The 26,983-nt window shown below is 28.9% G+C and overlaps 2 protein-coding genes across 3 annotated transcripts; both read right to left on the bottom strand.

The window, feature by feature from the left end:
• Positions 1–1,808: 1,808 nt before the first annotated feature.
• Positions 1,809–3,431, bottom strand: LOC100819427 (F-box/kelch-repeat protein At1g23390). The gene has a single exon (XM_003519882.5). It carries the CDS (start codon positions 3,062–3,064, stop codon positions 1,964–1,966), a length of 1,101 nt encoding a protein of 366 aa, XP_003519930.1. The 5' UTR covers positions 3,065–3,431; the 3' UTR covers positions 1,809–1,963.
• Positions 3,432–20,684: 17,253 nt separating this feature from the next.
• On the bottom strand, positions 20,685–24,955 carry LOC100818180 (ATP-citrate synthase alpha chain protein 1-like). Of its 2 annotated transcripts, NM_001289197.2 has the most exons (13): positions 24,697–24,955; positions 24,347–24,456; positions 23,593–23,769; positions 23,329–23,490; positions 23,142–23,222; positions 22,946–22,997; positions 22,690–22,804; positions 22,479–22,560; positions 21,857–21,952; positions 21,668–21,769; positions 21,363–21,479; positions 21,157–21,273; positions 20,685–21,033 (listed from the first exon to the last, which is right to left on the bottom strand). In NM_001289197.2, the coding sequence occupies exons 2-13, from the start codon at positions 24,443–24,445 to the stop codon at positions 20,962–20,964; spliced, it is 1,272 nt and encodes a 423-aa protein (NP_001276126.2). In that variant the 5' UTR covers positions 24,446–24,456; positions 24,697–24,955; the 3' UTR covers positions 20,685–20,961. The 2 variants fall into 2 exon arrangements, with proteins under 2 accessions (NP_001276126.2, XP_040862374.1); XM_041006440.1 differs by having other exon boundaries at positions 20,735–21,033; positions 21,668–21,952; positions 24,697–24,950.
• Positions 24,956–26,983: the final 2,028 nt, after the last annotated feature.

Here is a 26,983-nt window from a genome sequence, read left to right as displayed (position 1 = left end):
GACGGTTCCCACCTTCCACCTATATCGCCAGTCTCACTGGCGATTTGCTCCTGTGCATGTGCATATCGCCCCTGTCAATGGCGAGTCCAGTCAGCAGCAACAAACCCGCCAATTCCATTGGCGGTTTGCTTGCACCATGCATGGGGTTACGTCCAAAAGTGTCCCCTTGGGTAAATAGTTTTAAAACCACCCCATCTGGAGAAAAAGTTTTTAAAACTATCCCAAATGGGGAAATTTGCCCAACAAAATCACTGGACGATTATCTCTTCCCTCGTCTCCCTTTCTTTCTTATGTATCAAACCATGTCTTAGTTGTCATTCCATGATTACTCTTTCCTCATTTGCAAGTAAACTTAGAATGGGTGAGTTTCCAAATAAAAGTTTTAACCCGTGGTTCATGCAAAGTCCAAATTTTATGGGAAAAAATGGGTTTGACACATGATAAAAAAAAAGGGTTGTAGAAAGGTTGGTTTTTTCTTCTTTTCTTCTTTTCTTTTTCCTTTTTAGAATTGGTTGGTTTTTACTAGTGTAGAAAGGTGATTGTAAGTTGATTGCAACATGAAGTTTCCATTAGAAGAGCTAGTCATATTTCAACATCAATTTTTCACTTGATAATTCATTTAACATGAATTTATAAATGTAATATATCAACAAATGAATTAACAGTCAAGAGTAATATTTTTTTATCATGTGCCAGAAATTCATTTGAATAAAAAGAGACATGCATGAAAGATATTAATTTTAATTGATTTATGAAAATAAAAAATATTATAAACAAATACTACACAACTATATAGAATTTTATAAATATTTTTTAGTCTCTTTTAACCTTAGATTTGGATCGTTGCCCCTCTAAACAAAGCTTAGGATCGGCTTTTTATGTAAAAACAAAAGGTTAAACAATTTATTTTGCCTTTATGTAAAAACAAAGAGTTAAACAACTCAACAATTAATAAATAATAGTGAAGCAAGAGAAACTTCTTATATTGGAGAAGAAGACCTCTCAAATGAAGTAAGACACTAAGACCCTACCCGTGCACTTGTCTGGCTTCAATAGACCCACTTTCATTATCATTACAAATTTACAACCTCTAGTTGCAGACAAACATATCCACTCCACGTCAGATTTTCCTCATCACGATTCTCCCACAGCACTTTTTTCTTTTTTTTCTTTCCCTCCTTCTTTTAGTCACCACTATTTTTATCTATGCCAAATTAATATCCCATTCACTTTCTCATTCACCACCACACCACATTTTCTTATTAGGATATACAAGGCCTCTTGTGCCATAACGAGGAAAATAGATAAATCATGTTTTGAAATACGATTTTCAATAAATTGTATTTCAAATCAGGATTTTACTTCTCTGAAAAGTTTTACGCTAAAATTATATACCATCATATCATTTCAGTTTTTTTTTAAATTAAATGTTGAAATTGTATTCCAACATGTTTATTTTTTTTTATTAAAAAGAACTAAAATCGTATTTTTTATATGATTTCAGTTTTCACATAATTTTTTCTAATAAGTAAAACATAGGATTTATTTATTGTGAAATCGTATATTAAATGATAATTAAAAAAAAAATACTCATTTTTGTAATTCATCCGATATATAAGATTTATATAAGATTTGTATGGTGGTTAAAAGGAAAAAAAAATCACGATTGAAATTCCTTTTATTAAGATTTTAATAAAAATTAATAATTAATAGTTGGTTAAAAAAATATAATATTTTCTTATAATTTTTTTGCCTTTAAAATAATCAAACAAAAAAATTATTAAAAAATTGAAAAACTTATCTGCCAATTTAACGAAAATGATCCCAATCATTCCATACACTTGGAATCCCAATCCCAAAATCCTAAAGCATTTTTATTTATTAAAAAAAAAAGTATCACAAGGATTATTTATTGCAACCCATTGATCACACTTTTTTTTTCATTATTATTATTATGTCCAATTCACACTTGTTCTATGGAAAATGTGGGATTCTCCGACATCACCGCCCGCTGCAGATCCTCCAGGCACACATCGCCACCGCAAAACAGCATCCTCGCGCCACATCTAACGGCGGCGTTCCGTACACTCCGCCACTCGCACCCAACTCCATTCAAATGATTCAACACTTCGCACAACACCAGCTCCTCCGGTTCGAAAGTGTTCCTTACGTAAACAAAATCCCCAATCCACGTCACCTCCACCGAATCTAACTCCGAACCACTGAATAACTTCCGAACCATCTCCTTCGGCATCTCACCCACTTCCTCCATCCCCGAACCCACCCGAACCTCCCACAGCTTCACGCCTTTCACGTTCCCAACTTCCCACACCACCCCCGCCACCATCAACCTCTCTCCTAGGGTTCCGGTGACGCAGTGAAAAACACTCTCATGAGGCCTCAAATTAAACGGTCCTTTCCACGTTTTCGAAACAGTGTCGAACGAGTACGTCACGCCGGAGTGTTTCTCGGTCACGTGCATGATTTCTCCGGCGATCGCCACCGACAGCCACGACGACGCCGTCGAACCTTTCAGCAGCGCCGGCATGGAGGGACACGCCTCCCAGGATTGGCTCTTTAAGTCGTACATCTCCACCGCGAGCGGATCGTCCTCGAACTCGCACGCACCGCCGGCCACCACCACGCACGTCCCCACGCGCGCCACCACGGGGTCGGTGCGCCACACGCGCGGGGAAGGCGCGTGGTGCCAGTTGAGGTGCAGCGCGTCGAGGGAGAAGGCGAACTCGGATGGGGTGAGTGTGTAGAAGAGCGTCGAGTGTGAGGATCGCACGGGGGAGGTGTGACAGTATTTTGAGTTATTGATTTGGAGCCACACGTGCGAGCGGGGGTCGTAGGCGTGGAGGGTTGTCACGTGCGAGGCGCGGAGGCTCTGGGTGAGGACAATTAACCACGGCTTGATGGGTCTGACGTGGGCGAGGGAGGAGGACACCGCACGCTTCCAGGAATTCGACACGTGAGAGGCGGGCACAAGGTGGATGAGTGGCACGTGCGAGAATATGGCCTCTAAGATATCGCCGTGGATGGGTGCTTCTTCTGTTGCCATTGGTACAAGAATGAATGTCTTTGTGTTTCTGTTACTAAGTGTTTTTTGGGATAGTAGAGTGAGAGGGGAACGGGAATGAAGGGGTTATATAGAAGGTGAAAAAGGATAATGAACAAACAGATCCCATGTTATCCAATGGTTGTGTGCCACCTCATTAGTGTCAGAATGTGAATTTGGTCACAGATGGGGACCTCAACCCTGAATCCTCACCAACAATTTCGTGTCGGTTAGTGTATATTTGAAATACTGTTGGTAGCACAATCAAATTTGTACAAGTATTTTTACCCTTCCTTTTATGTTTAATTTGTGACGGATCATTAGATTTAGTTTAAAAATTCATGCACTAGTTGAATTCAAAATAAAACATGTTAACCGGTTTGCAACTTATTAGTGAATCTCTTTCATCATAGGTTATTTTTATATTATTATTTAACATTTTTTTTCTAATCAAGTATTTGAAAAAAAATTCAATTTGATTTTATTATCTTTCATCTCGTCTTACATTAAGTGATAATGTAATAGATAAAGTGTCACAAAATTAAAAGATAATCAACAAATCAAAATGTGAGATATATATTTTGGATACAGGGAATAATAAAAAAGAGAAAGTGAGAGAAGATATAACATGTGTACATTGATCATAAATAATAAAAACACCAATTATATATAGTTTAAATAAATTTTTCATACTTGAAAATATGTCATTTTTAAATTATAACCTATTTTTTTTGTCAAATCTACCTGAACATTTCTTTATGTTTCAACTTACTATTACCCGTTAAGTGATTATATGATAAACGAAATATCAGGTCATCATGTCTTGTCATAGATACTTCATTGTCACGTAATTACATTTGATGATGTGTGTCATGACAAGGTGCGATGATATTACACTTCATTTATTAGATTATTATTTAATAAAATATAACTAACGACACATAGTAAAATAAAATTAAAAACATTTTCAAGTATTTGATTGAAAAAAAATGGATGTTAAAAAGTAATTTGACAACAATCAATATCTTGCATATGAAAAACTTAATTAAGTGATTTTAAAATTATATATTAATAAAGAATCTATTAAAAGATTGATAAGATAGAATTGAAACTAAAATTTTGTGTATTTGTAAATTTTCAAAAATATTAAAACAAATTTAAATACAACTATCCCGACAACAAAAAAATCTTTTTTGGGATATTCCTAGCCGTATCCTAGACGTACAACGTTAAAACTCAACTATTACCCATGTCTTTCATAAAAGAGGGCCAGATGTTCAGTGTTGCATCGACAACATTGTACTTATATAATTAGTCTATAATTCTGAAATAAACATGAAATTGTAAAAACAAAAATAGCAATTCTTGACAGTTAAAAAGAATTAAAAGAGTTGCTAGTTTAACTTAAACTTTAGTTTTACTCTTATTGATGTTATATTTCTATGACTTATAAAAAATATGTTAATTTTTTATCATATCAAGATCGCACTCAACTATGGTCACGCTATGGTGATGATACTAGAATTTTGTTAATAACGTAATATTATGACAAATGTTTCGCACTAGTTGTGGTGGACACTGGTATCAATACTCAATATAGCAAAGCGTTAGTTTGTGATTATGTACTGGTAAGTTGTCGTGACGATGAAGATGGGGGATGATGATGAGTGCTCCAATTTTGGGTTAAAAAATGCTTTCTTTTCCCTCGCAATATTTAAAAAATTGATTTTACCCTTTATAAAAATGCAATACATTTTTAGTTTTATATTTATAAAATGATATAATTTTAGTCTTTCATTAGGGATTAAAAACACATATTTTTGTGAAAATGTAGGAATTAAAGTATATATTAAATTTTTGTAACACATAATAATATTTATCAGTGATTAAAATTATGAAATAAATAAATAAATGTAAATGATATAAGTATGCATAATCATAATATATTCAGCAAAAAAAATAATCACAATATTGAGTTTTTTAATTAAAAAATAAAAAATTCCAGCAAGCTGGTTCAAACTAATTTTGGTTGATTTGGATTAGTGAGTCCAAATTTAGATCAATTTAACTGATTTTACAGCAGTTCTTTGTAAAAGCCATTTAATGACTGATTCCTAATTCAACTGACCGACCGACCAACTCAATTTAGTTCTAACAACATTATTGTATCCTAAAAAAAGTTGAAAATTATTTATATATATTGCCCATAGTAGCCAACTATCTAATTATTTTGAAAAAAAGCAGCACACATGTTTAATGTTGCTTCGGTAGCATTGCGCTTACATCAATGGCCAATAATATTCTTGAAATTAATAAACTCGAAATTGTCAAAACAATATTAGGTAATAATATGAATTAATCAATTGACATTTTTTTTATATTTCTAATATTTTATATATCAATAATTGTCATTACAAGTTATACCTTAAATTTTAATTTAACTCGTATCTATGTTAACTTTTAGGATAAAATTCGTTGACATTCTCTATAATTTGGTGAAAATTATACCAATATTTCTTAACGTAAATGTTAATACTCCTTAATTATTTGAACCATTCATGTTACACTAAAAAAAATAAGTTATACCGTATATTCCTATAAACAGGGGTCCAATACAAAATTATGATGCAGGTAAAAATTTTAAGAAAGCATAAGAAGTGCTAGAATAATTTGCAGTAACTTTTATAATTTAGATTACACTCATTTGTAGTTGAGCCCGCTGACGTACCGATAGTTTTTTTTTTTTAGGTAAGCCGATGACTGATAGTTGAATCATGGTGATAGCGCAATAATTATTTCGAACCAACTGTGGTGTCAATGTGTTATAGTTGTACGGACTATATAGTAACAAAAATTTATTGATTATAGTTCTCACCGTGAGGATGAATGATGATATTAATGGGAGATTTTTTTTGTTTTTTTATACTTAGTAATAAGAATATCACTATTAAAAGTTTTATAACAATTCATGCAAATTATTTAATTAATTAACTGATTTTTTTTTATAATAATGAGAGATGTGACATATTAATTCTTAATCCTTAAATTAAATGTAAAAATATTAATATTATGAATTTAATTTGCAGAGAAAAATTAAATAATTTTATATTATTATTTAATTATAAATTATAGAGATTATATTTTTTTAAAAGTTTTATAATGATTATTTTTATGGTTATAATAATTATATTTTTTAATGAAAAATGTTGATAATGTAATTCTTTTTATATGGGTAGTACATAAAGATTTATTCTTTGTGCATTGTCTATATTTACATGATTAATTAATAAATAAAAAAACTATCATTGTATTGGAACTACAATTGTTTGTCGATATTAGTATTTCAGTCAACACTAGATGACTGATAGATATTTGATTGCAAAACAATTTTTTTAGCCGACAAAGGATAGGAAGGGTAATTTTGGTATAAAAAACAGGATGAGGCCCATGATCTGAAATGCAATTGTTTTATGGAATATAGGCACATTGCTTTCACAAAAGATAAATCAGGTAAGACATTAAGATCATGTAATTCATGGTCACCCTAAAATTTAGAATAGTGGTTAGTACTTTTGGTGGTGTATCAGATTATCAAGAATGACTAATGGCTTGTAATTGTCTTGTCTTACAAATTGGAAAAAATCATATGTAATTATGGGGATGACCATCATCAATCAAAATTATCTCTTAGATTTCTTACTTTCGCTCATTACTTTCTTGTTTTTACCACTTTTTAATCGCTTTCATTTACTTTCACATAATTTACATTAGTTGTTTACAATGTTCTTTTACTGCAATTTTACATGAGTAGCTTAACATAGAAACATTGAATTTACAACTTTTTGGAGTAAATCATGATCAAGAAATATAGTTTCTTTACTTGAGTCAATCAGTTAACTGTGAATCGATTGGTGTTAGCCGGCACAATGGCAAGATAATATTTCACACCAACATATTGATATAATTTTAAAAATAATTATTATAAAAATCAATAAATTTTTCATAAATAGGAATTTTAAAAGTAAAAGATATTTTAAAACTATAAATATATAAACTATTTAGTGGTGGGAGTTTGGGTGATATGTAATTATGTATGATATTATAATTTTTAATTTATTGTTATTATATTAATATTTTCACAGAATCTTAAAATCATATATTTGTTAATTTATTTAATAATTTAAGTCGTTTAATTCATTTTAAGTTTATTAAATTATTCAGTGACATATATGTTAATTTGTGTTTAAAAAATTATTGTAAAATATTTTTTAGACAAACATACAGAATAAAGTTAAGTCTTAAAAATGGGTATTTCTCAAGTGAATAGGTTAATAGAACTTAAATTTGACAATTCAAGATAAAATCTAATTAGATGACTCATTTCTTTTCTATTCTCACCAGACTTGGAAACAAATGCAACTGTAACATCGATGAGTACAATATACTGTAGTATTAGCTATTGAATTGACAACAATTAAGAAAATAAAAATATTTTTTTTCTTGAGAGGAAAGGAGGTGATATAAAGGAAACAAATGATTGAATTCCAGTATGTAGTGTGCATTTTAAATAATTCATTTTAATGGAAATTTTTATATTTCAGAAATTTAAAAAATCCTCAACAAGCACACAATTAAAGTTCATATCAGTAGGCATGGTAATAGGATTCTCATCTAGAATCATAAAAAATTGTAATAATTGAGAATTACTCATATTGATAATTAAAATGAACTGATAACTGTATTTATATTAATTATAATTCTTATTAGGAATTTGGATAGTATAGTTGAATCTAGAAGGGGAACCTTTTTGACAGTTCGTTTGAAAATTAATTCTTACCTAAACTTGATAGTTGTTACGTCAACTAAAAAGCTAGACACATGAAATTTCCTTTTTGACCTTATGACAAAATTCAAACATCGGAGTCTTGCAGGAAATCTTCACCAGAAATGTGTTAAACTCTCAGAGTCCAGGCACAATATGAGGGAGTTGAAAAAAAAATAGATGGATCATGGATGTGTAATGTATTTCGCGGTGTAGGTTTTATGGTTGGAACAAACCACACATAGAAAATATGTACCCAAAAAATAAACACCACCCATAAACAAAACATATATCATTAATTCATTATCAACAAAGCAACTATTCGTGTGTGTATGAGTCATTAATTAGTAGTGGAAGACAAATATGATGACCTAGAAATCACTGATAACCTATCCATCACCCACCCTAATACCCCTAATATGGTGCTTTTGCTACTATGTTAATTATGTTGATGTCATTTTGTTAGGAAGACGGTGCCAACCATACCCTAATAAAGTAGTCATTCCCCTTATGGGACCGTCATATGTTCGGGAGCAAACACAATTCCTATTACAATACTTGTTTATAATTACTGAAAAATAAAATAAAAAAACACTTTAATTATATTATCCAAGTTATCTTATTAATTTAAAGCGAGGATTTGTGCCACGACAAAACAAAGCTGTCTATAATTTTTTAACTTGTATTTATATTTAGTGAGGATTCAAATAAAAAATAAAAATAAGTAACCTCATCATTTTCTAAGATGATTTCTTTTATAGAAGGTTTAGATGCACGTTTTTGACCTAGATAGAAACAGAGTAGACGGCAAGGGCCAACTGCCTTAACTTGTCACACAAAGTCGCGGTTTTCGCACGCTCTGTTTGTCAACGGCGTGAAATATGGGACAAAAAGTCACAGTTCGGATTCTAGAAAAGGAGGAAAAACTTTCCCCAATTTGTTTATAACAACATAAAACCATAGAAAACCATAATTAAAATAATGATATTTTATAATGACATCATTTTTAGTTCTTTAATTTTTTTTTATTCTAATTTTTGACAAGTTTTAGTTTTTTTTATTAATTTTCTCTCAGCATTTTTAGTTCTAATTTTTTTATCTTTTTTTAATCTTTCATTTATTTTTATTACTTAAAGTTAGTTTAAAATATATAAAAATAAGGGACTAAAAATGTACAAAGACTAACATTGAATAATAAAAATAAATAAAGGATTGAAAATGAATAAAAAAAACGCGAGACTAAAAAAACTGATAAAAATTAACCGATACTTAAAATTGGTTAAAAATGACTAAAATTTAAAATTAAAAAAAATTAAGAAATTAAAATTTTAATTAATCCTAAAAAAACATAGTTCAATGGAGGACTTAAAGCTGATTAAGTGGGTAAAATAGTGGAGACCAGTCTTTCAAATTTCAATTATTTTGATTGACGTACGACTTACTTTTATTTGCTTTGAGACACGTTTTTTCAGTTACGTGTCTAATTTGAATGTATCAGTTTCCCATTCATTTTGGCATTGGGTAAATTCTCTCATTCTAAAAGCTTTTTTGTTGGAATGGAATGTTTTTTTATGAAATATTTATTGGAAGCGGTATAGTTTTATGTAATAGTTTTCTTTCTTTAACTTTTGAGATTATCAGTACTCTCTTTTATGGAAGTCTACAATTGCCATGCAGTGGCCTTTATTTGTGTACTTGCAGCAAATTTTTAAGTTTGCTCCTCTTCTATTTCTGCTACCATTAATATATTGAATTCTTTTGGCTGATAAAAAACATGAATATTTATTGGTAAATTAACTCATTTAGTTTCAAAAGTAATAAAATTTAAAATGGATCTCTAAAGGTATAATTTATCTTTCATTTAGTTCAAAATTTAAAAATTACGTGATTTGAGTGATAATGTTAATATTTCATTTAATCTCAACTTTGAAATGGAAATATTGTATTAATAAAATTTACTAAAAGATTAAGATTTCATGTCTCTGTAAAATATCCATTCCAGCAGGTGAGAGTAACATCCAACATTCCTCGTTCTAAAAAAGAAAAATCTTACATTCTTACATATATAGTAATTATATATAGATATAGTGTTAAAAAAAGTAATGGATTTTCCCAAATCCCAATAGATACCGAATGGTAGGTAAGAGTTAGACATTCAGGAAATGATTCTAAATACTCTGGACAAGCTTGTTTCACGGGTAAATTTATTAATACAGGAAATATAAAAGGGAAAGTTTTATCTCTTATTTATTACAATGTTATAAAATAATTAATCTCAAATATATTTCATTTTTGCAATAATCTATAATATTTAAAACACACATATACCCTCATTTTTACTTACTTAATGTTCTTTATGTACATGTTATAACTTTTCTCATTCCCACAAATTTGGTTTCTATGCCAATTTTATGTATGTTGTTCACAATAGTTTTTTTGCTTCCCCTTCAATGCTCCTCCACAATAAAAGACAATTTTTGCTTCCTTCTCAACCGGAATCGCTGAAGGAGGAGTCTGATTTTCTCTTTCAACATGCACGCAATACGTGTATTCATTTACTTGAAAAATTAGTTTTTTTTTTTTTTTTTACAGTGTCTGAAAAATTTGAGTAAAAATTCAATTTTTTTTCTGAGTCACAAATCATTTTTCATATATTCACCCGTCATATTGTTTCGTCTCTGCACAAATATATTGTTTGCCTCAATGGGTCTTCCTCTGTTTTTTACTTAGGAGTGTATTGAATTAAGATTTTAAAAGACTATTTTGATATAATTTTTTTTTATGAATTTTAAAAGATCTTATAAAAAAGTAATGATTTTTAAGATTTTTTAAAAGACTTTTATAATTTAGATTTTAATGGATTGATAAAACATGAATTCATAAAATTTGAAATAACATGATGAATTTTTAAGATTTTAAAGGATTTCGTAAATTTTTTAAAAAAAGTATTTAAAGTTATTGATAAAATTTCATGAATTTTGTCTACCTATCACTTTAAATAAAACACATCTTATACAAAGAGTTTTAAATTTGTTACATAACAAATCAATTTTTCCTAGCATATTTATAAGCACAATAGGTTCATTCTATTTTAATAATCAATCATGTTAATTGTATAAAAATTATATACAATAATGTCTACCGGTCATATAAATACTTATAGTTATTCCCACAATAACGATCTCACCAAACAAAAGACATGCATGTCTAACCATTATTTCAAACCTCATTTATATATTTATTCACCTATACATAATCAACTTTTCACAGTGATTAAAACTATATATTTTTTATATTCATATATTCCTTTATTTATATGTATAAACATGGAGTCAAGATGTCCCCACATTCAAAAAATTGAGAAAACCTTTCATATCACACGTTTTAGGACATGTTGATCATGAGTCAAAATAATAAAAAAAGTTATGAATGTCTACGGTTTTAAACAAAGAGACAATAGATTATGTGTGATGAGAGAAAAAATATGTCAATTTGTAAGAAAAGAAAGAAAGAAAGTCTCATAAAATCTCAAGGGTTTTGATGAGATTCTTTAATATGTATATTCTCATAAAAAGTCTCATAAAATTCATTAAAATCCATCAAAATTTGTATACTTTTAAATATTATAAAACTTTTTTTTAAGTTGTAAAAAATCTTAATTGAATACCAACAGATTTTATTGAATTTTTTAAAAATCCTAACAGTGTTGATTCACAAAAGATATTTCTATTATTTAGAAATCTTGATTGAATATTTCAAATTTTTTTATTAAAAAACTTTTAAAATCCTTTGAAATCTTAATTAAATACACCCATTATTTTAAATTTATCATAATATATTTTTTGTTTTTTCCCTAACAATCCTTCTACGTATTAAATATAAAAAAATGAATACATTTACAGTATAAAAGGTGTTTTACAATATTATCTACTCACAAACTATTGTTATATACTAGAAGTTTTAATTTGACCCCAAACTTTAGGGCTAACTCATCCAATATATTATAATAGTAGTATTAATCCTCTTTATAAAATTAGTATTTTAGTTTCTGCTTATATAGGATAAAATTAGTCCAGGATTGAATCTTTAATTATATAAAAATTCATGAGTTTTTTTAAGAAACCAAAATTCATTAGTTAAGAGCCTAAGACTACTAATTCTCAATTGCAAATCTGTCTAAATTAAGTTTGAACCGGTTCAAATTAGTGGGATAACAAAAACATTAGTCTTATTTCTTGATTGCAAATCTGTTCAAATTATTTATACGGTGAAACATTGACAAATAATTTTATTCCTTAAATCAGTATAATTAAAGGTTCAATCTCAATTCGTATTTGAAAAAAAAAATATTTATCGAGAAACATCAATCATTAAATAAATTTCAATACTTTAAGATATTAATTCTTGATTCTGATCAAATAATACTCAGAATTCACCTAAAAACATGTCTATTTTAAGTTAGTGGAGCTGGAGTTACAAGTTAGTACACCAAATTAATAAAAAGTTAAGAATTTAGACTAATACTTTAGTCTGTAAATATTAATACTTTAATATTTTTAATTATTTTAACAAAAAGTAATAATGAAAAAAAAGCCTGAAATTCCACCACTAAAAACGAGCTTTATGCCTAGATCATTGCAAAGCATGGGCGGAGCCTCACAAATATCATAAGGCACTTTTGTCGGTGACAACTCACAGTGACTTAAACTTTTAAGGCAAATAACGACTAAAAAAATTATTCAAAATAACTGGTTTTGTTATAAAAGACAATCCTCTTTGAGCCGATTGCATCACTAAATTTGGAATTATTTTTAAAAAATTAAATTTTCACTACAAAATATTTATTAATTGTATTATCATATTTTTACATGATAAATATTTTAATAAACTCTAAAAAAGATTATGCTACTATTTTCCCTTAAAAAATTTTGAGGACAAATAAAATGAAATAAAAATATGTTTAAGAAATTAAATTTATTTGTGTTCTAATTTAATAATTAAATAAAATTGTAAACTAATGTTATACTCTTACCATAAGTGTGCCATGACCATATTTAATCGAGTAAAATGAATACATAATGATTAAATTGATTATAGATTACAAATAATCGACTATAATGTAGACACTTGGATTTTACACAAGTTAATCTATTAGTTATTGTGAATAATTGATTAAAATTTGAATATACTCCCTTCTTTTATTGATAATTATAAGATTTTTTCAGCTAATTTATGTTCTTTTAAAAAAGTAATTATCGTATTAAATTTATTAATTATTTGTATCATTATTCTAAAATTATCTTTTTATTTTTTTATCCAGTTACTCGTTTCACATTAATATTTGAAAAAGAAATAATTAAGGGATGGTAAGTAGAAAAAAAATAATTAATGTATTTAAAATTAGAAAATAATTTTATAAAAATAGACAATCAAATTTTTGAAAAAAAATTATAATTGGGAATAAAGGAAGTATATATTTGATTTAGTGAAACCCATTTTTATTTTTATTTTTTACGAAAAGTGAAACCCAATTATTGAATATAAAGAATCGATTATTGAGTTTAAAGAATCAAGTTTTGAAAGTGACATAGGGTTGAAGATATGTCCCAATAATTGATTCATGAATAATTAAGTTATTTAAAGATACAGAGGGATCAACGACGAGCTTCGTAGTGGCACAAAATTGAAGCAGCACGGTCACACGACTTCACAAACTAGCAAAGACGAGACCTTCGCAAACCATCGATTAATCCAAACAAAGCGATTTGATCCAAACAAACTAGCTAGTGAGAAAAATTCACGACTTGTCGTTCCCTGAAAAAATAAGCACATTCAACATCACTTTCTTGGCCATAATAGCTATTAGTTGCTCCTAGTTTTACATGAGCAAAATTTTTAATTTATAGTTTTCTGAATTTTTTGTTTGTATTTTTTGGAAGTCAATATATTCTAGTACTAGTTTTATCATTAATTTATCTTTTTCGTGTGTGTTTTGTGAATGATTTCTTTTTTCCTTCTAACATGTTCGTTAAGTATACAATTGTATTTGTGTAGTTGATGCAATAGAGAAGCATAATATTGATATCGGTGCCAAAGTGATGTCATGTAAGATTGCTATAAAGAGGAGTACCCTTTGATGCTGTCAAGTTGGTGCCCAATGTGATCATTTATTGCCACACTAACAAAATAGTGTATGGTTGTGACATGTGCTCAAGGAGGTGATACAATAAAGGCTCTTGGAGAAAATAGAAAACAATGGAATTTGCTTTAGTGACTTGTAGTTGGAGACATATATATAAACATCTACCATGTGCACAAATAGATGTATATGTGCTTTTAGGCTATTTGTTTGTCGATCTTATAAGATTTTTTAATGATTTTGTCTATTATTGTCAAAATTTGTAACAATATTCCAATCTTTTGTACTTAAGTATATATAAAATGTTAGAGTTTAGTAAATATATCTCTTGATTTTAAGTTTTACTTCCTAGAGATCTTAGACTGTTTGTTGTAATAGAAAACAATTTTATTTTAATAATATTTATTCATGTTCATGACTATTAAAAAAAGCTTAACATTAGCATCAAATTCTTTAGTGGCATAATGTTGATACCAATTTATTGCTACTTTTTTTTACAAGTATATTTTTATGAACAAAAGATTTATTGGATATAGCTAGTGTAGAGCATAAGACATGCAAGTACACTACCTTGCAAGGACTATAAGCTTTAATACATCATTGTTATAGAATATTGATAGAAAGGGTGTCCGAAGTGAAGAAGTCGACAACAAATATATAGTGTAGTTTGCAACAATTGGTGAAACAAATTCCTGATCTATTTTTTCCTTAATAAATAAGCCAAGACCAATCCTTACATCAATAAATACTATTAATCAAAAAGACATTCAATGAAAATTATTTTTGACTCAATGAAAATAAGTCAGAGAGGAAATATACTGACATTAAAATGAAAAAATATTCAAGACAATATCGTGCCAAACCTTTTCATGGTTAAAATAATAGAAGATGCAAAATACATTCTCATTATCTTAGACTAAACACAATTACATTGCTTGAAGATCCGCTTCGACTCTTGAAACAACACTTAATCAAAAATGCTAACGAGAAAGGCAGCAAGAACAACGAGAGAATGATATGTGAATGAAAAAAAAAGGACTTACACCGAGAAAATTGAGAATTTGAGAACGTGACAAATTTAGTAATCATCTAAATTCAAGAAAAAATTAACACATGTTATTTACTTGAATTTGAGAATGTCATTGGTACATATATGATGAAACTGAGAATGATACGTGAATAGCAGCAAAAGGAGCTGAACAAAGAACTGTCACGGAGAACTTATGTGAAATGCACCAACACTAACGAAGGAGAGAAAGGAAAACTAATAATCGATTATGTGAAATGCAACTCAGAAAAAAGATGCACCAACAGTTCAGAAATTCAGAAGAGAAAATAAATTGACAATGTTCGCAAGTGAAGTGTGACGTGAGACTGAGAGGGGGCAGGAGAGAGAATAGGGTTTTTTGTTTTTATTTTAAAATTAATAATTAAATTACTTAAATAACCTTAATACAAATCACTTCAAGTGGAGGAGTATTGATTTTTGTATCCAATAATTGTTAAGTGTTAATGCACTGCTGTGTGTATATATATATATATATAGTGACGGATTTAAGATGCTAAGTTAGTAGGAGTAAATTATAAAAAATAAAATCAGTAAGTTCAATTATATAAATATAGATAAAATAAAATATAAAAATATAAAATTTTATTTACGAATTTGATGAATTTTAAAAAATGAGGGGATGCAAGTGCACCCCTCAAAACAACATAGGTCCACCACTATATATATATATAAGTTATTTTATATTTTTGTATATATATTAAGAAGTTTTAAAAAACTCATTAGTTTAAGTATGCTTTTTCTTTCTTTGTTTTCTAACTCCAAATAGTTTTCTTTTATTTTCTTCAAAAAGAAAAAAATAGTATCAGTAATATGTTATTAAAACTCTTTTTAATTTATAACCCAATCAATTTAATTTATTTATTTATTTTGTTTAAACTATGTATCTTTTATGAAAATAATCATGTTGAAATCAAATAAAATCAAAACGACTATAAATAATAATAAAAATATTTAAATATTTAACATAATTATATACTTAAGATTTAATTCAGAGATCACAGTATATTTGAGATAATTAAAAAAAATAAATTATTTCAATAATTAATTATATATATAATTGATTATAATCGAAATAATTTTTGTTTGATAAATTTGTTGAAAAGTGATTTCAAGTGACTAATTAGACCAAAATAACTCACATTTATCTATAGGATAGTAATTTATATATATGTTAATCCAATTTAATATATACTATCAAATTATATGATAATATTTTAGTAAATTAAACCTAACCGTTTGTATATGGGAAAATACATTTGACGAAAATGATCACTTCTAGATCTATTCAACGTAGTTGAGAAACTATGCAAAATTTATTTCATTTGTTAGATTTTGGTTGAAAACTGTCACCTCTTCTTAACTACATTAACATTACAAACAGACTCAGTCTAATAGTGCAAAATGAATTAATTTGCTGACTAACTCGTCGAAAAGACTTTTAGCGTAGAGGTTCTTCAAATGGTTCCTAATCCCATAGAAATTTCCTTGCTTTTTCATGCTTATCAAATGAAGATTAATTAATGTAAAAAAAAGAAGCTAAAATATCATTTTTGTCCATTATGGTTTTTTTAGTCATTTTTTTTTTAAATTTCATTGAATTTCTTATGTTTGTGAGTAATCATTTCTTAAATAATGATGTAGCTTAATTTTATTATGGTTTTTGGCACTTTATTTTCTTATGGTTCAAAACTATCAAAAATTACTTATATGAAACATTTAGTGGGTATTAAATAATTTAATATCAATAGAATCCAGTTGAGATTATTGAATATGACAGATATATCGTTGTAAATTTCTTAATATTTATTTTTTATTCTTATAAATAAAAAAATTTAATTAAATTTGGGAAATATTAATTTTTGATAATGTTTAACCGGCATAAATGATTTAGTATGTTGTATCTATTAAATGCTTTAGATAAACAATTTTTTTTGACAAATTAGAATAGCCATCAATTAATAGATCAAAATGATATTTTATCCTAAAAATGTTATTAGTTCTGTTTTGGTTTTTTAGAACATAAAAAATATTATTATAATTACAACAATATCCATCAATTATTGAACAACCAGTAATATAATTGTCGTTGAATTTATAGGCTGCCCATTGCCGTGTGGTGTGGATCACAACTCACAATTCAATAAATTCATTAGATGGATAAGGGACCAACACAGGAAATAAGAAAAGGGATAAGTCATTTCTAGTCTAATAAGGTCTATTCATGATGGGACTATATAGTTTGACTTTTTTAAATTATAAAAATATTTTTTACATTAAAGCTATTTTTTTTACCATGTTACCAGCATTTATCTTCGTCCATAACTATTTTTTGTTGAAAAGTGTGTTTGGCTTTCTTTAGTAGAGATTTCCTTTCCAATTAGGGTGTTTATATTCAATCCATTAAAAAAATGTAAATTGATAAAATAAATAAATAAATAAAATTGATAGAAATCGATTTACTTTAGTTTTGTTTGGGATTATTGTTTTTCCGCATAATTGATCAGTTTGGATTGATTGCAATTGGTGTTTGCAACAATAAAAATAAAAAATCCTTGGAAAGAGACATTGTTTGGGGTAGATTATTCATATTATTTTCGTTTGATGCATCCCATAATTTTAAATATTCTTACAATATTCATATTTATTATAACTTCATACCATGTCACCTTATTTCTTCCAATTCGACAACTCCCCTGCACCCCATTCTTCTTCATTGTGACCCCATTAAGGTATCGTGGTTCATAAAGTGTTATGAAATTCACGTTACAAAGTTATGGATTAAGAAGTCCTAAACAAATATACATTAAGGATTGCTCAATTCATAATTTCACAAGGATAATTATGAAATGATTGATTCATATTTCTTTTAATTTAATTACGGATTGAACAATTTATAATGGATATTTTGTTTTAGATTGCTTAATCAATAATTGTATTTGAAGAATTACAGAATGGGTAAGTTGTAGGTCATCTAATGTAATTATGGATAGAACAATCTAAACCATAATATACATTATGAATTATTCAATTCATAATTATATTAGAAGAAGTACCAATCAATGGTTCCATTATTGTATGTGTGGTGCCTTCTACTAAACTAGTGAGGTGCAAAAAATGTTGTACATTAAAATTTCAATTCTATTGTGCAATATATAACATATTTGTTATTCCATTGTATTTTTTTTTGCACCCTCACTAGTTCCTTCTCCAGCAATACTTAGGTCACTATCAATGGTAGAATGGGCATGAGCTTGGACACTCAACCTTGGACGATGCAAGGGAAAACTAATCAAAGGATGAGTAGGAGCTTGGATAGGCACAAGGGTTCCACAAGGTGCGACAATTGCCTTGAAAAGGGATGGAGACGACAACACAACAGAGAAAAGAAGGCAATCGGGTGCTAGAGTTGGGTGAGAGAGGAAGGGGTGCAATATAGGGAATGAAGGACATTTACGTCCATTTGGAGTCTTAATTTTTAATTATTGGGTGCACCAAACAAAATATGGGGTGCATCAAAAAGTTGCCTCTTGAGTATTGAGCCACCGGATCAGTTTAAATCTTCCAGTCCATTGGGCACACAAAGCCCATAGTGTTATAGTTCTCACTTCTTTTGACTTTATTATGTTATTATCTTTTTATTACAGTTAATGTGTATTTTTATTTTTAATAAATTTCAACTTAAAATTTTGATAATTTATACTTGTATTTATCACGTTATTATCTTTTTATTACAGCTATTGTGTATTTTTATTTTTAATAAATTTCAACTTAAATTTTTGATAATTTGTACTTGTATTTATATTTTTATATTATTACAGTCCAATCTTTCATTTTTCTTATTAATACTCCCTCCCCCGTAATTTATAATATAAGCTTTTTCCTCCATATTATGGAAACTATTTTCTAACCTGTATTAGAGTACCAAAATTCATTTCAAATTACACACACCATAGAATGAAAACATTATCATGATACAAATATGCCATGAACCGTCAGCTTGATGGTCATTACTCATTGGTGTAAGTATGCTCTTCTTTCTTTGTTTTCCCACTCCAAATAGTTTTTTTTTCCTTTTTTTCAAAAAGAAAAAATAGTGTGAATAATATTTTATTAACACTCTTTTTAATTTATAACCCAATCAGTCCAATATTTTAATCTATTTATTTATTTTGTTTAAGACTATGTATCTTTTATGAAAAATAATCATGTTTAAAGGAGATGAGATCACTGTGACTATAAATGATAAAAAAAATTTCAAATATTTAACATAAATACATACGACTTAATTTTGAGATCACGATGTGTTTGAGTTAGTCGAAAAAATTAGATTATTTTACTAATCGATTATATGTATAATGTATTAGGTTAGAAAATTAGATTAATTGAAAGATTGGGTTGTATTGATTTTAGCTTTCAAATAAAAAAATTTATATTTAGAGGCAGAGGGAGTATAATCAAGTTATTCTCCTAACCTTTCTCTTCTAAAATTTGCTAATTTACATATTTGTTCTCAAATACGTGAACTGAACTCATTTATTCAAAATCTACCAATGAAAAAAAATCATATTTTACTAAAGTTAAAAGTTTTTTTTAAAACCTTAACTTCACACCGTAAAATCTTAAAATTTGATAAATTTTTTAACTTCTAAACCTTTTAAACCATTTTGTATAGCAAATTCATCCTTAACCTTTTGAATTGTGTTTCTCAAGCTTGTCTTGACGTCTTGTGCTCATCCGCAGAAGAATGTATAAATTCATGAAAATGATTTCTTAAATTAGACACGAAGCTCCAATTCTCAGATTCTTAGACTCTTGAGTCCCATCCAATTTATTTATTACCATAAAATATGGTTAGAGACTTAGTTGATATCTTCATTAAGACCGAAAGAGCCAACCAATATCTTATCTTCACTTGACTTGAGATAGGATTATTCTAAGGCCAAGTCCCATCCCTTTTATTACCACAAACTATTCTTAGAGTTAGTCGATGTTTTCATTAAGAACGAAACCCAACCAATATCTAACTACGGCAAATTGCAAACCATTCATTTGAGAGACTAAAAATATAATTAAAACTAATTGGAATCTGAATTGTGCGCAGACGAAGATTGGTAGGAAGTTGGAACTTGGAACCCCGATAGGTAGTTAGTTACTCACCCTAGAGCAGCCTCCTATGATGGAGAAATTATAACATGATCTGGAACTGAGACTATATAGTCCCAGTCAATTTCTAACCATATATTTTAATTTACGAAAATAAAAAATAGTGTATCATATGAAAATTAGTTGGGGTCGGAATTTTCGACAATTAAAGTTGGTATGTTTCTGTTGAACACAAACATGAATCCCACACTTCCCAAGTTTCCTTGGTGTGGAACTTAGAAGGAAAAACTTACATCTACTATAGTTCATTTGAAGCCTCAGAAGATCCAAAACTCATATTTCTTACCCTTCACTTCTTTCACATTAAGGTTAGGTTGTAGAATATGAACGTAGAAGAATATTTAAAAAGTTTTAGCATAATCAAATATTGGAAATTGTGCAAATGTGAGATGTTGTATTTTGTATATTAAAATATGTACGAAGAACATTGTTTAGAGGGGCAGGAAAGCCTAAGAAAATAGATCAAAACGCAGTTAAAAGTAGTAACAGTCAAATGAAAAACACTCTTTATTGTGTCAAGACAGCGCCATCAGAATTCTACAAAAACAATGTGACAACAATCCTGGCCACTCTTTCTTGGATGGCTTGATTTCATAAACATATACTCTAACTAAATTTCCAAATTCCAGGAATGGAAAAGGAAATTAAGAATCAACGTTCACTTCAGACTCACCATGAAAATACTATAAATGAAGGTGTTGTTGACCTTAAGCAGCGGCTGTAATGAACTGTATTGCCTCTTTGCATATACCAGTCATTGTGGCTTCGGGTCCATAAACCTATAAAAAAGATAGATAACCAAAAAGATTAAAGATTGTTCCTCAAGGCAAATATTCCAAACAGCATAAATTGGTCGTTCAATACTTCAATACAATCAATAATAAAGGCATGAATTAGGTTACCTCAATGGGGATGCCAATCTCCTCTCCAAGTGCTCGCATCAAAGCTAGACCCTTCTGGTAGTTGGGACCCCCTCTCCTCACAAAGATGTGCATCCTTGCTGCTTTCAATTTCGACTCCTGAATTGCAATAGCTCAACACTCAATTAACTACTACAAGAAGATTCTCATCATACATCTGAACTAAGCTCTATTGATCATAGACTTACCTTCTCCTTCAATGCCCGAATTATACCACTAAATGTGGCAGCAACATCAGTAAAGTTGGCTATGCCTCCTCCTATCACAAGAGCTCTCTTCTGGCCATCAGGGTTTGCAGTTGCACACTGGAAAGAAAAAAGGAGGTTATAATAGATACAAAATACCAATGGTATCAGGTGCAAAGTTAGCATGCATATCATAAGAGCTATATTGGGACAATTCGGACAAGGACATTCTGATCATGTAAGCATGAATGCTAAATCTCTAAATTGATATTTAGACCAAAAGCAACGCAGAGATATAGGTTAATTACATCAATTACAACTCTGGCATACTGCAAGACCTCCTCTTCTTTGGGTGCACCGCTGTATTCAGCATAGTTTCCAAGCTCAGATGCAAAGCCAAGATCTCCTACCTGTTTTAATATTGTACTACATAAGTTGTCACTTAATGTTACAAATGTTTTAGCTATGAATTTGGTGTTAAAATAAGAGAAACACACCGTATCAGCATAGATAACACTAGCACCTCCCCCAGCTACCATTGTCCAAATTCGGCCCTTAGGGTTCAACACTGTGAATTTTAAGGATGCACTTGTCTGCAAATAGTAAATAAACAAACAAATTAAGTATCAAAATTACAACTATAAGCAATAGTATTATTGCGTTCTTCAATACATTACTGATGACTGCTGTTAGAGAAGCATGAGCATTAACAGCAGGTGATACTGAGAACCTAAAAGGATTAGGGTACATTCAATTAAGCTCTTATTTAATAAGCTTTAATTACATGAGAGCTTATATCATAAATTTGCCACAATACTTGTTGAAATAAGCTAAGAAGAGCTAATACGAAATAAGCTTCTTATTACCTATAAGCTCTCTCAAACACCCCCTAAGACCTAAATCATTTTTACTTCCCAAGATTCCTCCATGCAGTTTCAGAATAATAGCAGGTTTAACTCAATTATAGTTTTTACCCTCAGTAAGGAGAAAAAAATGTATGTGCTATGTATAGTACACAAACAGGCACAGGCACAGTCAAACAAAACACAGACACACATCTTATGGACATAGTTTTATCGAATAAGATTGTAAATGGAGGGCAAAGTTATATTTGTGCACCTTTTCATCTAATCCATGAATGAAAGACTCGGTGGCACTCATAACCCTTCCAAATGGCAGCGGAAATTCAATGTCTCCCCACCTACAACAAATTCAACCACATGTTAAATATTAACCGCAAAATATCCACCAGTTTTACATAATGAAATAGAAAGATAATATTCTATCCTTGAAAATAACACTTGGCATTTACTAGAGGGAAAAAACCCACTTCTTGAAGTTCTTGAAAGCAGCAGTGTCATCTAGCTCGCCTCTCATATCCAAAGGATAAGGCTTTCCATCAACCAATGTGAAAGGATTCATCTCTAAGAAAGTAAAATCCAGGTCTAACACAAAAGAAACATAAATAAATAAATAAATGCATATAATAAAGGAAAATGACAATTTAAATGTTAACTGTTAATAAAGTTGATTGTAGAAGCCCATCTAGTAGTGTTTTGATAACTTGATATATATATTTTGTATACCTTGAAACAGAGTGAAAACCACTTTGAGAAATTCCTCAATTTCTCCCTTGATCTGTAGAAAAAGTACAGGATTCAATCACATGGTCCAATTCATTTACATCACGAATCAAAGTAATATGCATAAACACGAGTATGGTAAAAACTTCAAACTTAATCTGTTCATAAAATAACAAATTAGCAATTAAACTGAATTGACCTCCAAGGGAAGGGTTGCAACAAGTGGGGCAACGATTTCTGACGTAAGAGACATTCCAGTTGGAACAAATGCAGTCTTAACCTGAAATATGAACAAACCACATTGTAACATATATAAGGGGAAATTTCACATGTGCAAAATATATAAATTATTTAATCTGAAAGGTGAAAAATATGTATTTTAGTACCTTATCCCAGTTGTCTTCAATTTCAATTCCTCCACATTCTGAAAAGCTTATACTGTTCCCAAGTCTCTCGGAGACAATGTTAAGGTAAAACTCTTCATTGTGTGGGATGAAAGGTTCAACAATGAAAGTTGTTATGGGTCCTTTGCATCCACTCATCTCAACCTATATATTAGAGAAAGACATAACTAAATACATCAAGGGTGGAAAGGGAAACACCCCGAACAACTAAAAAAATAAAGAGGGAAAACCACGAGGATAAAGCACCTCTTTTCCAAGACGCTCCTTCACAAATGAAACAACTTGTGCAAAATCCAAATTCAAGGCAACCAAACCACTTTTGCCACGCTTTCCAAATAACATGTCAGGTTTAACAACCAATTTAGAAGATGAAAGCCAGGGTTCCTTCTCTTGTAGCTCAGTGAAATCAGTTGATGCGGTAATCTTGAAACACAAACAGAAACAAATTCATTAATCATTACTCGAGTTTGATATGCACCATGCTACATGAGCCACGCGTAGAGTGGTAAAAGATTGTGAATTTTAGTTAAAACGTACTAACATTGTAAAGATTTTTTTTACACTATCTTCCAATCACAGATTGTGAAGTATGGTAAGTTTGTTGACTTTTACAATAACTACTTTGAAAGTCACACTTAGTTGATTACATTGACAATACATGAAAATTAAATTCAAAGATTATTGATTTCTAAAAACTAGATTTTTTTTCATTTGCATTCCCATTATAAAGTAGAATAAACAATACATGCACTCACAGTATAAAATGTCTTTTACACTACATTCAATCGCAAACCATCATGCAGAGTAATGCCTTAAATGACCAATTAAACTCCATAAAGTAAGTAACATAGCTTAAATGAATAAGTTAAAGTTTCTCATAGAAGTGAAGCTGAACTTATCTGAGTGTTAAACTAACTTTAGCTGACAGATCATAAGATCTTCTGCATTATGCACACATTAATGTTTATACCAATCAACTCATGATAAGAGTAGTACTCACTTGTGCAGACTTGATCGGCAACTCCTTGCCAGAGAGTCTCTTAAAGTGCTCCTTCAACAACCTCTTTGAGTCATACTCTCTGATCTTCTTACGCGCCATTTTTCCTCACTCTATTTCATCAACAAAACAACTCAACAATCAATTATTCATCGTAACAGATCTGAACCACAACAAACTCAAACACCAAATCCCATTTACAATAAATAAAAATAGAAAGACCCCATCTCAAATTCGCTTCAGGGAGGCTCAAAATTCAGATCAAAATCGAAGCTTTATGGCTCAGAATATTGTACGGAACACGCAGAAACAAGAAACAAAGAGGAACAAGGAGAAGAAATGCAAGGAATTACCGTTAGAAGGAGAAAGGGGATAAGTGGTTGTTAGATCTAACGAACGGGTGGACGAATGGTTAAAGTGTGTGATGGCTGTATATATAGGTGAAGGCTTTGATTATTTTAATTTTAATTTAATTTGTTTGGAGAAGGAAAAAGGTGAAAAGAAAATGATGGGGTTGTTGGGTTGGTGAAGTGTAAGAGGGAGATTGAAAGAGGAAATGAATTAGGAAAAGAACAGATACACATGACGGCTTACCCACCTACTACTCTTTCCTTTGAACCAACGTCTAAGTTTGTGCTTTCATTCAACAGAATGGATACACATACTTGGACATGTTTTTTTTTTTAAAATGTTTTAAGAATTAAAAATAAAACATCTATAAGAACTAAATACAATAAAATAATTATAAGAATGAAAAGAAAAAAAAGTTAAATTACAAAAATTAAAAAGATATTTTTAAGTTTTTTTATCGGTTAGTTTTTGTTAATATTGACATGTAATATATTTGGATCTTTGTTTGTTTGTTTTTTTAAATGGGAAAGGAAAAGAAATATAATACTCTCCTATCTGAATCTTGATAGTAACAAATTTATCTTAAATTTATTTTTAAAAATTATTATTGTCATTAATAATTTTTTTTATTTTTCTTAAGAAAATTAATATATTTTTTTCTTTTAATGGTTTGTTAATAGTTTTTCTTTTTTCTTTTAATGATGTCTATTTTTAGTCTAAAAATATTTAATGTAAGAAATATTATAGATTGAATGTTATAAAAATAATAAACATCATTTTAAATTTAAATCTTATAAACAAGAATAAAGAGAATAAAAACTGTAATTAAAAAAAAGAAAAGAAATACAAGAAAGAAAGTACATATAAAAGAAATGTAAGGAAAAATGTATAAAGAACCAATAAATTTGTGTTTACCGAATGAAACTTTGATATCCTTTAATTTTTTACAAATAAAAAAGTACATTTCTTTACAGCAAAGTATCTTTAAGTGATGATTAAAATTTAATTTTTTTCTATTTTCTATTTCCTATTTTAGGGGTCGAGCATAGCATAAGTATAGTATAAGTCATTATTTTGTCCCCTATGGTTTATTTAATGAGAAAAAAATTATAATTTACAGTTTTATACAATAATTCAATCAAACCTATTATATATAATAAATTTATTAATTTTTAAAATAATTATTTTAAAATAATTCAAATAAAATACCAGTATAAAATAATTTTATATTATTAATATATAAATATTAAACTTTTATTTAATTATTTTTTACTACTAGTAACTGATTGATGTAGGATGTGACGTAACATTACAATGATTAATTAATTAAAAATTAGAAATAATTAATAAAGTTATGTTCATAAAGGTAAAATTAATGCAATTTTTCACTTGTACTAACATGATTTATTGGACGTCCATTGTTATACTAATCTTGCTCCACTATGTCTCCAATCCATAATATACTATTTGGTACTTAAAAAAAAAAAATACTAAAATAGTTTTGAACGAGATAGAAAAGGAAAGCAACTAAGCAAGAGTGCGGATTGCAGCAAATTATATATGAATATAAAACATGTTCTTGTACCTTTTGTTTTTAACTTATGTTTCAATGTCTCTGTCAAAGTTCGTACTTAGATAGGATTCAAAACCGATTATGCTTTGGTGCTACAAGCATGACCGATTGCATGCATAATTAATTATATTATGAAAATATAAAATAACCCAATATGCATATAACTATAAGCATATACAATTTTCACTGCACTTGTTTGCATGATTGATTAATTGTAAGTTTATTCTTACTCGGTTGGATCTTCAAAGCAATATACTTGTTGTCGAGTAAGGTAACTTATTTTAACAATCCCTAATTAACATTTTTTGAAACAATTTTTTAAAGTGGATTTTTAGATTTAAGTAAGGTTATAAAATTCGAGAATTTACGCGAATTTTATACACTTAACTGATAATAGTTCACTTCATATAAAAATATTAATAAAATATTTATAAATAACATATCAATTAAACATTTCTATAATATAATAAAGTAAAATAGTAAATTATAAATTTCATAATACTTAAATATCTATAATGCATCATTACTAAATGATAACTTATAAATGTTATAATAATGATAAATCATTCTCATGGAGGATTTAATGTTATTAGAGAACAAGAGTTTTATGTTATTAAACGTGATTTTTTTTTATTCGGGAAGAACACATTAAATGAATGTATGTTGAACACTAAACAAACAAAAAACAATTCAAAATAACTTACATTTTGGTTTAA

The sequence above is a fragment of the Glycine max genome, chromosome 2 (genome assembly GCF_000004515.6).
Source record: "Glycine max cultivar Williams 82 chromosome 2, Glycine_max_v4.0, whole genome shotgun sequence".
Taxonomy (NCBI): domain Eukaryota; kingdom Viridiplantae; phylum Streptophyta; class Magnoliopsida; order Fabales; family Fabaceae; genus Glycine; species Glycine max.
The sequence above is the reverse complement of the archived record's forward strand: the minus strand, read 5'-3'. Positions and strand labels throughout refer to the sequence as shown.

What these genes read in the sequence shown, in the direction of transcription:
- LOC100818180 (XM_041006440.1), bottom strand. Translation starts at nt 24,445, where the DNA reads ATGGCGCGTAAGAAGATCAGAGAGTATGACTCAAAGAGGTTGTTGAAG. An exon ending in AGGAGCGTCTTGGAAAAGAG is followed by an intron (nt 23,491 to 23,592) that starts GTGCTTTATCCT and finishes TCTAATATATAG; the next exon opens with GTTGAGATGAGTGGATGCAA. An exon ending in ATGCCAGAGTTGTAATTGAT is followed by an intron (nt 21,480 to 21,667) that starts GTAATTAACCTA and finishes TTTTCTTTCCAG; the next exon opens with TGTGCAACTGCAAACCCTGA.
- LOC100819427 (XM_003519882.5), bottom strand. Translation starts at nt 3,064, where the DNA reads ATGGCAACAGAAGAAGCACCCATCCACGGCGATATCTTAGAGGCCATA.